The following is a 14,784-nucleotide window of genomic DNA, read 5'->3' on the forward strand; positions in this document are numbered from 1 at the left end:
TCCCACCGCTACCGCTTCTGAACAGAGTAGTTGCCAAGATGGATGCCAACAACATCAACGTTATAGTGGTCACACTGAAGTGGCCACGGCAACCATGATTCTCCCTTCTCAACTTGATGGCCGTGGGGGAATGTCTCCCGCTCAACAATCAGTTGGACCTTCTGATGGTTCAGGGTGGCCATGTGCACCACCTGGACCTCGATCTCCTCTGCCTCGTGCCTTGTTTGGCCCCACCACTTTCCCGTGCAGTAGCACACATTACTAACGCTGCACATCGTCCATCTACGCAGCAGTTTTATGAAGCACAATGGACTCGCTTCAAGTCATTTACACGTCATTGGGCCATTACGAGCACCTACCTCGCTCCTACTTAATTTCCTGGCATTGCTGGTGAAGGATGGTCTAGTACTTTCATCACTGAAATGTTACCTCACTGCCTTTTCTTCCTACCGTCGCAAGGAAGGCGGTTCGTCTTGGTTCTAGGACCCTCTTGTGCAACTCTTTCTGAAAGGGTACCAGAACCTCCGGCCGCCAGTCTCCCCCCTACCCTTGCCTTGACAGCTCGATCTTGTACTCTCGGCACTCATGAAGGCACCATTCGGGCCCATGGCTGCTGTTGACTTCTCCTATCTTTCATGGAAGTCTCATTTTTGGTAGCAGTTATGTCAGCGCGAAGGTCCAGCGAGCTCTGTGTGCTTCGTGCTGATGAGTCTTACCTTCGTTTTCACCGGGATAAAGTTGTCCTGTGAACAGACATTGCTTTTCTCCCAAAAGTCACATCTGCCTTCCATATGGAGCAAAATACAGTTCTTCCTGCCTTTTTTCAATCCTCATCAATGGAGCTGGAGCGGTTGCTCCACTTCCTTGTTGTTCGCAGGACATTGGCCTTCTACCTTCACAGGACAAAGGACTTTAGGAAATCCCCAAGACTCTTCCTAAAGTATCGAAGCGACACTAAGAGCTTGCCAGTCTCTCCCTAACACCTTTTGGCATGGGTAGTCTTGACAATTAAGCCTGCCTATCAAGTGGCCAGCAGGGATCCGTTGCCTCATCTCAGGGATTATTCCACAAGAGCTCTTGCTACATCGGCGGCATACCTCTGTGGAGTTCCTTTGCAAGACATCTGTTGGGCAGCAATCAGCATCCACGCATTATAAGATGGATGTCCAGTTGAGGAGGCACTCCGCCTTTGGCAGAGTTGTACTCTTCTTTGCGTTGGCATGATGCCCACCAGCCAAGGTTCGTAGCTTGCTAGTCTACCACATGTGCTCATTTCATCAGACACCACGAAGGAGAAATGATGGTTGCTTACCTGTAACCATGTTTCTTTGAGTGATGATCTGTGAAATTAGCACATCTCCTCCCATCCTCCCCGCAGTACATGCTCAGGCCTCGAGCCGCAGCATGGTTGCAAGGAACTAAGAGCTACGGCCCCTCCTACGGCCTATATTACCTCCTGGTGAGGGTGGCCGGGGCCATAGCCACAAGCCTAAATTGCTGCATTACCACATGTGCTCATTTCACAGATCATTTCGAAGAAACAGGTAAGCAACCATCATATCTCAGCTACCTATGTGGACAATTTTTGAGGTCTCCAGATTTTGGAATTCTGGCTAAGGAATGCCCAACTTATAATGCAAAAAGTTCAGTAGCCTTCAAGGAATTGGGTTCAAGGACCATGTGTAGCTAATGGGTTACATTTTCCCATTCCTAATTTAACTAGATATGCCAGGGGCATATATAAACAGGAAGAAGGATTCTTTCTACTGTCAGCTGAAAACATTTTTCTGCCTGAAGTGAGGCTCATCCTATTTATCCTACCCTATTCAAGGATAGCACCAGGTTTGATGGTTCTGTAAAAGTGATGGGATCAAGAGAATTCAAATGAGAGCAGTGGATGAACTCTGTTGATAGGTGGACTTGAATTTAGATCTTGTACTCAGCAGAAATCTTAATATTTGTCTTCTTATTTTACTGTGTTATGATGCTTTGATGATGATGATGATGATGATGACTCAAAGTGGCTAACATCTATCCATACTAAACAGTTTAAAAAGTACAAAAATAAAAAAACCAAATAATAACAGTGTGGTAACAACAACAACAACAACAACAACTTTATTCTTGTACTCTGCCACCATCTCCATGAAGGGACTCGGGGCAGATTACATATTTATTTATTACATTTATTTATTACATCACTTCTACCCCGCCCTTCTCACCCATCAGGGGACTCAGGGCGGCTTACAGTATAACCATACACATTAAAAACAGTTGTCATCAAATTTAAAAATCCATCAAGATTAAAAATTACAATAAAATTAAGAATATCCATTAAAATATACATAATTATACATTTAAATATACATTTAAGGCGCTTTCCATGTTCATGTGGGGTCTGTCAGTAGGTCATATATTCTTATCTCATTTTTTTGCTGCTACTCATGCTCAAATGCCTGGTCCCATAACCACGTTTTTGTCCTCTTTCGGAAAGACAGGAGGGAGGGAGCCTGCCTGACTTCAATGGGGAGGGCGTTCCATAGGCGGGGAGCCACCACTGAAAAGGCCCTGTCTCTCGTCCCCGCCAGCCGCACCTGTGAGGCTGACGGGACCGCGAGCAGGGCCTCATCTGACGATCTTAAGCTTCGAGGTGGGTCATAGCGGGAGACACGTTCGGACAGATAAGCTGGGCCGGAACCGTTTAGAGCTTTATAGGCTAAAGCCAGCACCTTGAATTGTGCTCGGTAGCTAATTGGCAGCCAGTGGAGCTGGCGTAACAGAGGAGTAGTACGCTCCCTGTATGCCGCCCCAGTTATTAACCTGGCAGCCTCCCGTTGGACTAATTGAAGCTTCCGAACAGTCTTCAAAGGCAGCCCCACGTAGAGTGCATTGCAGTAGTCTAAACGAGATGTAACAAGGGCGTGTACCACCGTGGCCATATAGGACAGAAAGCCCAACAGATATAAAAACAAACAATCCATTAAAACAAAAACACCACTAAAATAAAATAAGAACATCATAAAAATACAACAATACATATAAAACACAATTAAACATAAGAGGAAAAAGCAGCAGCATTGAGGCTCCATGAAACAGTGTTCAACAAAAACCAATGACCAATAATTACAAAAAATTATTAAGTAAAATACAGCAAATACATTAAAATAGCCCTTAAAACTCATATTTTCTGCTAATCTCTGGGATCTTGGATTTTGATATCTCATCCAACACTTGACTAACATGCATTTCTGTTTTTTATTTTTATTTTTAAGAATCTCAGCATGACGCCAGCCCTGTGACTTGTGTACCTGTTGGCAATTACAAGTATCCAGATTTGCCTATATCAGGATACAAGGAACAGGTAAATGGCATTGGCTGTCATTTATGAAATGTTGGCTTCACAAAATTGCAATCTTCTTACGCCTTGAGCTTTTGCCTGGTTGATTTCATTTAAGATGTGAATTGTTATTTAAAAACTTTGGAAAAGGTTTTCTCTTTATAAGAAACACATTGTGTAGCATCTTGTTTGTGGTGTAATAGGCTAGATCAAGGGTTCTCAAACTTTTCAGCCACAGAGACCTTTTTGAAGGAAAAAATTCTCGTGGCCTCCTGAAGAAAGGTGTATTATATATATATATACACCTATCTCAATCAGGCATGGGTAAACTTTTTGATACAGGGGACACATTGCATTTTGAAATTTGACTGAGGCTGGATTGGTGGAAGATGAATAAAGAATGTTTGTGTGAACTAATACATATCTCGTTTGTAGCGCAAAAAAAAAAAAGGAACAGTATTTCAGAGGAAGACCCCAGGGGCCATCCATTCAAACCCCCTTCTGTTATGTAGTAAAAGCACAAATCAAAGCACCCCCAACAAATGGCCATCTAGCCTTTGTAGTAGTAGTAGTAGTAGTAACAGCAGTAACGTAGGGCCATCCAGTCAAACCCCCTGCTGCCATGCAGGAAAAGGGTTCTGGAAGCAAGGAAGGTGCAGGGGAAGGGGAGGGGAAGGGAAGAGAAGAGCGAAGAGAAGAGGAAAATTGTAAATATGAAATGCAGCAAAATGTACAGAAATGCATTTTTAAGAATCTTTACAGCGTACCTCCCGTATCAGTTAATGATTTTCATAAAATTATGTTTTACTCAGCTACTTTCCTTGATAGAGAACAACTCAGTGGTCATTATACATGGATCTACTGGGAGTGGAAAGAGTACCCTGCTTCCGCAGTTTGTCCTCGACCACTTTGAGCAGCGATCGACTTACTGCAACATCATTGTTACACAGCCTAGGAAGATTGGGGCCAGCAGCATTGCGAGGTGGATCACTAAGCAAAGATCATGGCCGCTGGGTGAACGTGTGGGCTACCAGGTACCTCCAACAAAATTGGAGCATGTGTTGGTGTGGAAATGGAAAATATGTTTTTTTAATTTAATTAACTCATTTATATCCTATACTTTTCCCAATAATTGGAACCAGGGCAACTTGTATTTGTGTGCCTGTGTTCCTTCCAGATGCCTGTTGACTCCATATTTGGAGGATGCTGTGCAAGGAAGTAAAGTCAGACCTTCACATCAGCAGGTTTCACATCGTGGTTTTGATTTCTTGCAGTCCTATGCTGCTGACTCCTGAAATTGGGGATGCAGTATAAGATTGCAAATAGCCAAAACCGTCCTCAAGAGGTAGGGGAAACAAGGGACCACCGAAAAGACTGAGTCCATCTTCTACAGAAACTGGAAGAGGAAAAGGATTCTGGATCCTTCCAAAATCCTTTTCCAGGAAGAGGAAAGAGTGGTAGGAGCCACTTGCTACTATTTATTTATTTATTTATTTACAGCATTTATATTCCGCCCTTCTCACCCTGAAGGATCACATTACATATATAGGCAAACATTCAATGCCTTTTAACATAGAACAAAGACAAGACAAACATAGGCTCCGAGCGGGCCTCGAACTCATGACCTCCTGGTCAGAGTGATTCATTGCAGCTGGCTTTCTCTCCAGCCTGTGTGTGTGTGTGTGTGTGTGTGTCCGTCCCAAACTAAGATGCAGCCCTCCACGGTCATTTACCCTGCCCTAAACTTTAGGCTTGGGGTCACCCTACGCCTGAAACTACTTCAGGGCACACAACAACAACAATCCTAATTAACTGGACTATCTCATCAGCCAAAACCAGGCCCACACTTCCTATTTAAATACTGGTAAGTTTATGTTGATTAAAATTGTTCTTCATTTTAAATATTGTATTGTTCCTTCATATTTTGTTGCACTACAAATTTGATTAAACTGTTTGAGAATCTCTTAATGTAAGTGATGTGGTAGTAGCTAGAGGTTGCTGCTCCTCTTCCTCTTGGGACCACATCAGGTAGCCCCCAATGGGACCACTGTGGCAGTGCCCCATTCCCCCGCTCCCCAAATATCATTGTAGTTTTCCCACTTTTACAGGGGATAGTAAAAGGGTCACCTCTAGTTAGGACTTCCAGGACTACATTCACTCATCTGTTATTTGTGTTCTTATTCTTGCCTGAAGGGCAAATTCCGGCCCTCCAGGCGTTTTGGACTTCAACTCCCACAATTCCTAACAGCCTACCAGCTGTTAAAAAGTCCTTACCTGTTTGCAAAAAAGAAAACTAGGGAGTCACACTAATTTCACTGGACAGAAAGTACTAGAGCCTGGGAGCAGCCACCAAGAAGACCCTTTCCAACACTGTTATTAAAAAAATATGCTAAATGTTTTATTACCTAAAGTAAGAATGGATGCATTCCTTCAGCTCTTGTTGGACTGCAACAGTAGAATAATAGCTAGTGATAATAAATCATGAAAGGTGTGGCCCAGTGGCTTAAAGACAATGGGAGATGCAGACCAGATGAAAACTCCTGCTGTAGATCAACATTCCTAAGCAATAAAAACTTCACAAATAAAAAAAATCTTTGATATTACTTGTCACTGTTTCGGGGCCAATTTTAGAAGTCTTCAGAGAGCACTATAATTTCATATGCCACTGTTTCCTTTTTGAAATCCATTTTTCTTCTAAAGCAATACTAATGGTCAAGTTAGGGCTACTAGACTATTTGAATGAGCAGTTCCTCTTAAACATTTTTGATATCACAGTCCAACAATTGTTTTCTTTGGCGTCTTAGTTTTTAGGCCTGTTCCTGGGGGTAGTTGGGATGCTAATTCAGAAAATTGCATTTTATAGACCTCATCAGCTCTAATTTATTACATATGATTATCATGATTCTTTATGGGCGAGCAGATGAAGACTGATATATGGCTTGTGTTCTGTATCTCCAAAACTAGAGTGCCATTTTTCACATCAGGTGAATTATACTGAGAAAAAAAAGCTAACTTTTGAGGCACAGAAATGTGTGTTGGCCAGTGTAATATCTTTGAAATAAGTTTGAAAGAAGATATGACTTGTTTAATTACGTTTGCAGGTTGGTTTGGAAAAGGTTGCATCAGAAAAAACCAGACTGCTATATGCGACAACTGGTATTCTCCTTCAAAAACTTGTTGGATCCAAAACTCTTTCAGAGTTCACCCACATCTTCATAGATGAGGTAAGTGTGATGATGTGTGAAAAAAGACTACAGTCCTTTAGCAACATATTTGGGAGTTCTCCCAATTGACTGGACCTTGGGGGAAAATGTTTTGTGGGTTAAAGCTTGCACAATTTCCTAATCAACATAGGCAATGGTCAAGATTTAGTTCAAAAAGCATTTTCCCCCAAGCTCCTGTTGATTGAGAGAGCTTTTACTTCTGAAGAGAGACTTTGACATGAAAACTGTTTTTGAAAGATGACATTACTCCAGTGTTTAAGTTGATTCCTTTGATTTGAAAATGTTATTCTGAGACACTTAATGCATTCTCAAATAATGAGAACCAGAATTCCGTAGGAATAATATGTCAAGTAAAGGTAGGTAAAGGTAAAGGTTTCCCCTGACGTTAAGTTCAGTCGTGTCTGACTCTGGGGGTTGGTGCTCATCTCCATTGTTAAGCTGAAGAGCCAGTGTTGTCCGTAGACACCTCCAAGGTCATGTGGCCGGCATGACTGCAAGGAACGCCGTTACCTTCCCGCCGGAGCGGTACCTATTGATCTACTCACATTTGCATGTTTTCGAACTGCTAGGTTGGCAGAAACTGGAGCTTAACAGCGGGCGCTCACTCTTCTCCCCGGATTTGAACCTGGGACCTTTCAGTCTGCAAGTTCAGTAGCTCAGCGCTTTAACACTGAGTCACTGGAGGCTCCTATAATATGTCAACTAGTTTTAAATTATATATATATATATATATCGTATTTAATCACTTTCCAGTATGGACACCCTCTTGTCTTCAATTTCAGGGGGGTTTTTTTGGCAAAGAATACATAGAAGTGGCTTTGCCAGTTTCTTCCACTGAAATGATAGACTAAGACATGTAGTATTATTCATTGACCTTCTCCTATCCAAGTACATACCCTGTTTCCCCTAAAATAAGACATCCCCAGAAAATAAGACCTAGTAGAGGTTTTGCTGAATTGCTAAATATAAGGCCTCCCCCAAAAGTAAGACCTAGCAAAGTTTTTGTTGGAAGCATGCCCAAAGAACAGAACACCAGAGCATGCATGATCGGTAAATGTACGTACCATAGAATGTTGTACATGGAAATATTGGTAGTAACAAGAAATTCTTGATAGGATTCACAGTTTGTCTGGTTATGCTGGTTTGTGATGACAACTACTGTACAGTATATAATAAATGTTCATTTTTTTGTTCAACAATAAATGTGAATTCTTCTTCATGGAAAAATAAGACATCCCCTGAAAATAAGACCTAGTGCATCTTTGGGAGCAAAAATTAATATAAGGCACTGTCTTATTTTCGGGGAAACACGTTATTATCCTGGGTCGATTTTGCATCCTGGTGCTACTGCATTGATATTGCTTTCCCCCTCCTCCCAATCCCACTGGATCTGCTCATCCAGGCATTTGATGGAGAACAAGGTAACCAATGGCTATTGTCAATGTTTTTTATTACCTCCAGTAATGAAAGTGACAACAGTTGCTAGAATACACAAGTAAGGATGTGCTTTTGTGTTTGTGTCCAGCTTGCAAGATTTTGAGCCAACCTTACTCTTTTGCCTTTACAACTTTGCAGGGGAGCTCCAGTTGGTCTTGTTTCCAAGACTACTGTTGTCGTTATCCTTTAAAAACATTTCCATTAGTTAAACATAGATTGCTGTGTCATCTCCTTGCCTAGATAAATATCTTGTTTGAATCCTTCCCTTAACTGAAATGCTTGGGACCTGTTTTCTCTCTTTCTCTCTCTCTCTCTCTCTCTCTCTCTCTCTCTATATATATATATATATATATATATATATATATATATTTGGAGGGGGGGGGATTTCGGACTAGCTGTATTTACATATATGTCCATAATGAGATACCTTGGAGATGGGATTCAAGTCTAAACACAAAATTCATTTATGATTCATATACACATAACCTGAAGGCAGTTATGCACAATGTTTTATTGATTTTGTGCATGAAACAGCTTGTTGGCCACTGAACCAACAGAAAGCAAAGATGCTACTATCTCATCTACCCATATGTACAATTTTGAATTTTGGAATATTTTAGATTTCAGAATTCCATACAAGGGATGCACAACCTATATTAGCCATCTTGCATTTGTGTTCAGAACTGACCACCAGATAAGGACACACTAATTATTTATATCATGGATCTCAAATGTTGATGCCACTTGTTTGCCATTCAATTTTCCTTCCAAAAGAGTCGAATTAGACACTTCTCTCTTTCCCGAGAATATGTGAAGGTGTGAGCATAGTAATCAAGTATTTATTGACAAGTTCATAGGGATTATACTGTGACAATGTATGATTGAGAACCCTGAGTGTGACAGAGATCATTCTATGGCTCATTAAGGGACTTTGCACCAATTCATAGTCGTTCAGATATGAAAGATAATACTGTTTCTGCCTCCACAATTGCTGCTACTGTACTTTTATCCCATTGCACCCATTGTGGAAATATTGCCACACAATGTGTACCATTCAGATGTCTGCATCGCTTTACCAATGCTGTTGTGTTACTCAAGGCACCAGTATCTCTTTCTATTAATTTTATTGGGCTTGGTTTATTTCTTGGTACATAGTCTTGTCTTAGAAAGCCAACGTGGGGCATTGGTTTGAGCACTGACCTGTGACTGCCAGAATTTTCCAGAGTTGACTGTGCCTTATCATCCATCATGTGTACTCCAACCCACCAAGTTACTCTTCCCTAAGTTTCTCTTCACCCACCCGCAGACCAACTCTTCTGGTGTTCTCCTCCGTTGAGTAGTCCTCGAGTCTTTTTCTCTTGATTTTCTTTTCCCTTTGTTTCTCCTTCATGCCTTTTCCCACCTTCCATTAAAGCCAGAAGATTATCACAATCTCTGATTCCACTTTGAAATTTTCAGAGCCAACCATAGCAGAATACATTTGTCCTATTTCTTAGCATGGCTAGGTTACAACAAGAATTTGCAAGGTGTCCTCTAATTCTGTTTGCAAACCTTGTTTTGAATCTTCTACTGCTAGCCCCGAAGAGAGTAGGGAAGGAACTTTCCATGGAAGAGGTTTGGAAATCAGGAATTTGGATCTCAGAACTCAAAATGAGCAAACTCATTTTTTACTAAGTCACATTATTTGTTGATTATTTGTAGGTGCATGAGCGTACTGAAGTAATGGATTTCTTACTGCTGGTTGTCCGTAAACTACTGCGCACCAATTCACGGTTCGTGAAGGTAATTGTGAACTCCTAGTCCATATTTATGTAAAAATGTAAGATCGGTTTACCATAATTCAGGGCTATAAGAGTAATTCCCAATATTCTGACATTAGCAACTGTGATGGCTTTCAGGAAGTAGGTCTTCCATGTGATCTTGAGGATCCTGTAGGATCTCAAAATGATAGTGGCATACAACTAGGCAGTGAACTGGCAGAAACTAAAAACGACTGCTAAAAAACTTGAGATACTGGACACAGAAAGAATATGTGCATTGAGTGGATCTTTATTTGCCAACTATGTGCCAAACAGGTTATAGAATAAAGAAAAATTAGGAAACAGTTCTAATAATTGGGCAATCATGTAGAAAGGCTGTTGATCACTCCTTGCCTGTTAGATTCCTCTGAATCCAGCATTGCCATGGGAGCAGGATGCCAAGGAACCCTATCATGAAAGATCTGAATGTCTTAAAAATAATTGACTTTAAAGATTACTCAGCCATTTGCTGGCTCACACACTGCTTCCCTTCTCAGTCCTTTTGCCATTTCCATCTGCTTCCAACAGTCACTCATTCCTCTGCGGAAAAGGGCATCACAGTTGAAAGCAGCCTATTTGAAGCCAGGAGACGCAGCTGGGATTGCCCTCAAGCAATTCTTGGCACATCAGAGGAGGATGTTCCAGCTGGAACACTATCACGGTTGTACATGCTGTTTCCCCTGATACTAATAATGTTCCCTGAGGTAGCTGCAGACTTTCAGTGGTGTCCCCAAAGAAGCCATGGTCTTTTCAAAGCTATCCATCTGTCCCTAAAATGGTGGCACTGTAATTGTGATATTAATAGTTTTGTGGTTAAGATTTTTTTTTAAATGAAGGCTGTGATTGCTTAGTATTCTGGGTAAAATTGCTTGCACATATTCTCAGTGGAGAAATAAGAAAAATAAGAGGATATGGTTTTTGGCACCCTCAGGCATTCAGTTTACATAAAAAGTAGATACAATGAAAAGTCATCCACAAATAATTTGCTCAGGACGGTTTTAATGTACCTGGATTTCCCATTTGGGCCTTCTTACTGATTTAATTTCATTTCATATTAATAAACAAAGGACTGTCATAATTTTTTACAACTGTATTTTGCCCCAAGCTGCTTTTCTTCTTGCTTTGCGCACTGAATAAACAATTTGTGCTCTTACTGAAACGATGTGGAAAACAAAATATTGTCAACATTTGTTTTCATTTGGTTTTGTGGGTGTGTGTATGTGTATGTGTGTGGGCATATGCAATCGTAAACAGGCTTGTTTATTCACATGCATCTTCATTTTTGTAATTCTTTTAAAACTTGCACTTCACAGGCACCCTCCTTTGCACTACTTCATCGTTTATTCCATTTAAATGTTACGTCTTCTTTCCCCGCAGCATGCTTCTTTCCTAATATCATAGTGAGATTGGGAAAAACATATTATGTGTCTCTAGTCATGTCTATTTTGTCTCTTCCTTTAAATTCTGTGCTTCCCTCTAGGCCAGGCATGGGCAAACTTTGGGCCTCCAGGTGTTTTGGACTTTAGCTTCCACAATTCCTAGTAACCAGTAGGCTGTTGGTAATTGTGGGAGTTGAAGTCCAAAACACCTGGAGGGCCGAAGTTTGTTCATGCTTTCTCTAGGCCACATCTCCGGCAGTACTGCTCTTCTCAAGCATGAAAAAGTAGCCTGTGGTCTCACAAGGAGGTGACCACTCCTGATTGGATATCTCTGAGCATCCAGCTAACTACTTTTGGACCACAGTATTGGACTAGATAGGCCTTTGATCAGAATGTCCACTGTGGCTTTTTTGTACATTGCAAGTCCAAATTTGCAGCTCCAAATTTGATCAACCTTTTTCCAACCTTTTAAAAGTTGCGACCCCATTTTATAGTGGCAACATGACCCATGACCCCGATATATTAAAAATACTCTTTTAAAATAGAGTAAATAAAAACACATCTAAAATGGATTTTTAGTATAATATAATTCAAAATAATGTTAACTTACAACATATTTAACGTGATGATTGAAATTGTAACGCATTAACAAGTTTAAAAATTCAAAACTGAATTGCATGTGATCCTTGGACCTCACAGCAAGGTAACCCAATGAACACAAGATTGTTACAGGTTTACGCAAACAAATCTCTGTGCAGGACACGATGACGTGATTTTTTTGTTTTCCCCTTTTAAAATTCACAACTCACCACTGCCCGGCCACCCCACAGAGTCTGCATGTACTTTCTCTTCCTTATGCTCCTAGGTATTGATTCTTGTATTCTATAAATTCTCAATGAAAGGATAGTTGATGTTTTTTGTGGAGATGGCATCTCTTTGGCTTTAACTGTCTCCTATGGGCACTGTGCAGCAAGCCAGCTGAAACGCAATATCTACTAAACTTGTTCCTCTGAACTTTCTTTTGACAGGTCATTCTGATGTCAGCGACAATCAACTGTCAAGAGTTTGCCGAATACTTTGCAATCCCGGTTCGTAATAAATTATATCCAGCCTATGTGTTTGAAGTTGAAGGCAAGCCCCACGCAATTGAGGAGTATTACCTTGATGATCTGACACATGTCATCAGTCATATCATGGTATGGAAAACAATCAGCGTTCAGTTTCTGTCCCTTGTTCGGTGTCTAACACATTTCAGACGTTTTGATGGAAAAGTAGCTTGACTCAAACAAGCTCAAAATTTCTTTCAAGTATTCTGTAAATGCATAGTGCAGGTATATAGAGTATGTTCTTCAGAAGATACTGGATTTCAAATGCCATAATTTCTCAACATTAGCCATGCTAGCTAGTATTGATAGAAATTGTAGTCCTGCAAAATCTAGATGGTCTCGAATTGCCTGAGTTTGGCTTAATAAATAGCTAGCTAGCAGATCACTTATATCTGTTAATACCATTGCTTTGTTGGCATCTTGAGTACAGACTTAAAAATACTCATTATTCTGTGTGGACGGGTATTGTGGCATGTTGAAGTTTTGGAAAAATGATTCAAGACTACTTCTTTTTCCTTTCAATTTGGGACCAGGCAAAACAAATTAATTTTACAAATTTTGTTCAACACACACATGCATAGTATTGGCTTTATGAGTGTTTATAGGGAAGCCCCAAAGTTTGAAAAATCGTTGAAAATTTGGTTTTAAAAAAACATTTTTTTTCTTGCCTTGAGAGGAGAAAGTATTTGTTCATGCAAGTAAGATACCGGCAGCTGAATCTTATTTCAGTGTTACTAATGGGACTGGATTCTACACCACACTTCAGGATAGTATTCAGATAGCTTAGAGAAGATTCGGACTGAACATGAATAATGGAATCATAGAATTGGAAGAGACCACGTGAGCCAACCCCCTGCCATGCAGGAAAAGCACAATCAAAGCACCCCCGACAGTTGGGCAGCCAATCTCTGTTTAAAATTCTTCCTTCAAACTACAGAAAATAGAGATTACATCTAAATATTAGAAAGAACATCCTGATAGTAAGTACTGTTTATAGTTGAATATGTTGCCTCAAAGTGTGATGGAATCTCAGGGTTGTGTGTTTTTTGGGCTGTATGGCCATGTTCCAGAAGTTTTCTCTCCCAATGTTTTACCCACATCTATGGCAGGCATCCTCAGAGATTGTGAGGCCTTTGACAACACATTGTGATGGAATCTCCTTCTTTGGAGATTTTTTAAACCTATTGGATTGCCATCTGTTGGGAATATTTTGACTGTGTATTCCTGAAAGTCTGGGGGTTGGATTAGATGGCCCTTTGGGTCTCTTCCAACTATAATTATTTGATTATAACACATCAATGTCTCCAACACTTCCTGACCCTTTGCATCCACAGATTGAAATGACTGTCTTGTTGTGTGTAATGGTTTCATTGGCCTTTTATAAATGACCTTATTTGGTTGCAGACTGATTATTGTCCTTACGGAAAGAACAGCAATTTGCACAGTTGGGATTTATTATGTGTCATACCATCACAAAGAAGGTCTAGTTTGATGGAGGTCTTCCCCCATTTAAAATTGGCTAAAATTCTGCAGTCTCAGTATAGCGTGATCTGATTTTAATGAACCCTTCTCCGAGAATCATAGATTGATGGTTTCCAACTTAATTTATTGGAAAAAGGAGCTGAAGGGACAGTAGGAAAAGGGGAAATTTAATTGGCTGCAGGCAGACATATCTTTTTAACAAGTAGAATGACCATCAAAGGAAGACTCAGACTCCTGCAGCCATCAGATACCTAATAAAAAGAATAAGTATTTTTCCTCTTATAACAATGTCCTGTCAGCATTCATATATGTGTCACTGATGTGTCAGCTCCAACAGACAGTGGGGGACGGGAGAATTATATAATATCTGATGTTTGTGAAAAGATTCATTGTGATGGATTGGAACAAAAAGAAAACCGGGAAGTTGACTGAGGTGTCTTTTTCTATTAGGCAAGATCTGCCAGGTGTGTGATCACTTTTGCGACAAGTTAGTTTGCGACACCTTTTAACTCTGGTGTCCTTATGAATAGGAAAAAAAGGGCTGCTCTAAATTCTGGGCTTTTGAGATTGCAAGGCTTCTTAATCCTCAAGACTATTGTCTATGTCTTTCTGTTGAGTTTTCTCTTTCTCTCCCCATCTCCTTTTCCTAGCTGTAGCCCTTTTCTTTGCTTACTAGAGAGGAACAAATGCATTGGTACAGGCAATCACGTTTTGTGTCTTTAGGGCAACTCCAGCACAATTTTCATAAACCGTTCTGTTGGAGATTTCAGATGGGGGAGGATGGGAAGGCACACGGCTTTGTATTTCTTGTTTTGTCATTCTAAAGAAAAAGTAGTCAGACTAATGAAATGGCTGTGCAATAGATAGAAGGTGGACTTATTAGAAAACCTGGAGTTAATGACATTCAATCAATGTATATGGAGGCTTGGAAATTGATGCTTTGCAGAAGTAGCAGTACAGCCAGCCCTCCCTATCAGTGGATTCTGTATCCACAGATTAAACCATCCATAGATTGAAAAT

The 14,784-nt window shown here is 40.6% G+C and overlaps 1 protein-coding gene across 4 annotated transcripts in view; it reads left to right on the forward strand.

Annotated features, from left to right (window-relative positions):
- The window catches only part of tdrd9 (tudor domain containing 9), a 120,475-nt gene that overhangs the window by 42,137 nt on the left and 63,554 nt on the right, over positions 1 to 14,784 (forward strand). For all 4 annotated transcript variants that reach the window (XR_010002207.1, XR_010002208.1, XM_016990668.2 and 1 more), the window contains exons 3-7: positions 3,273 to 3,361; positions 4,150 to 4,371; positions 6,439 to 6,561; positions 9,700 to 9,780; positions 12,205 to 12,372. Coding sequence is in view for 2 of the 4 variants with exons in the window: in XM_016990668.2 (XP_016846157.2) it covers positions 3,273 to 3,361; positions 4,150 to 4,371; positions 6,439 to 6,561; positions 9,700 to 9,780; positions 12,205 to 12,372 (683 nt within the window). In the remaining 2 variants the exon portion in view is untranslated. The remainder of the gene's footprint in view (positions 1 to 3,272; positions 3,362 to 4,149; positions 4,372 to 6,438; positions 6,562 to 9,699; positions 9,781 to 12,204; positions 12,373 to 14,784) is intronic.

Source organism: Anolis carolinensis, chromosome 1 (assembly GCF_035594765.1).
Source record: "Anolis carolinensis isolate JA03-04 chromosome 1, rAnoCar3.1.pri, whole genome shotgun sequence".
NCBI lineage: Eukaryota > Metazoa > Chordata > Lepidosauria > Squamata > Dactyloidae > Anolis > Anolis carolinensis.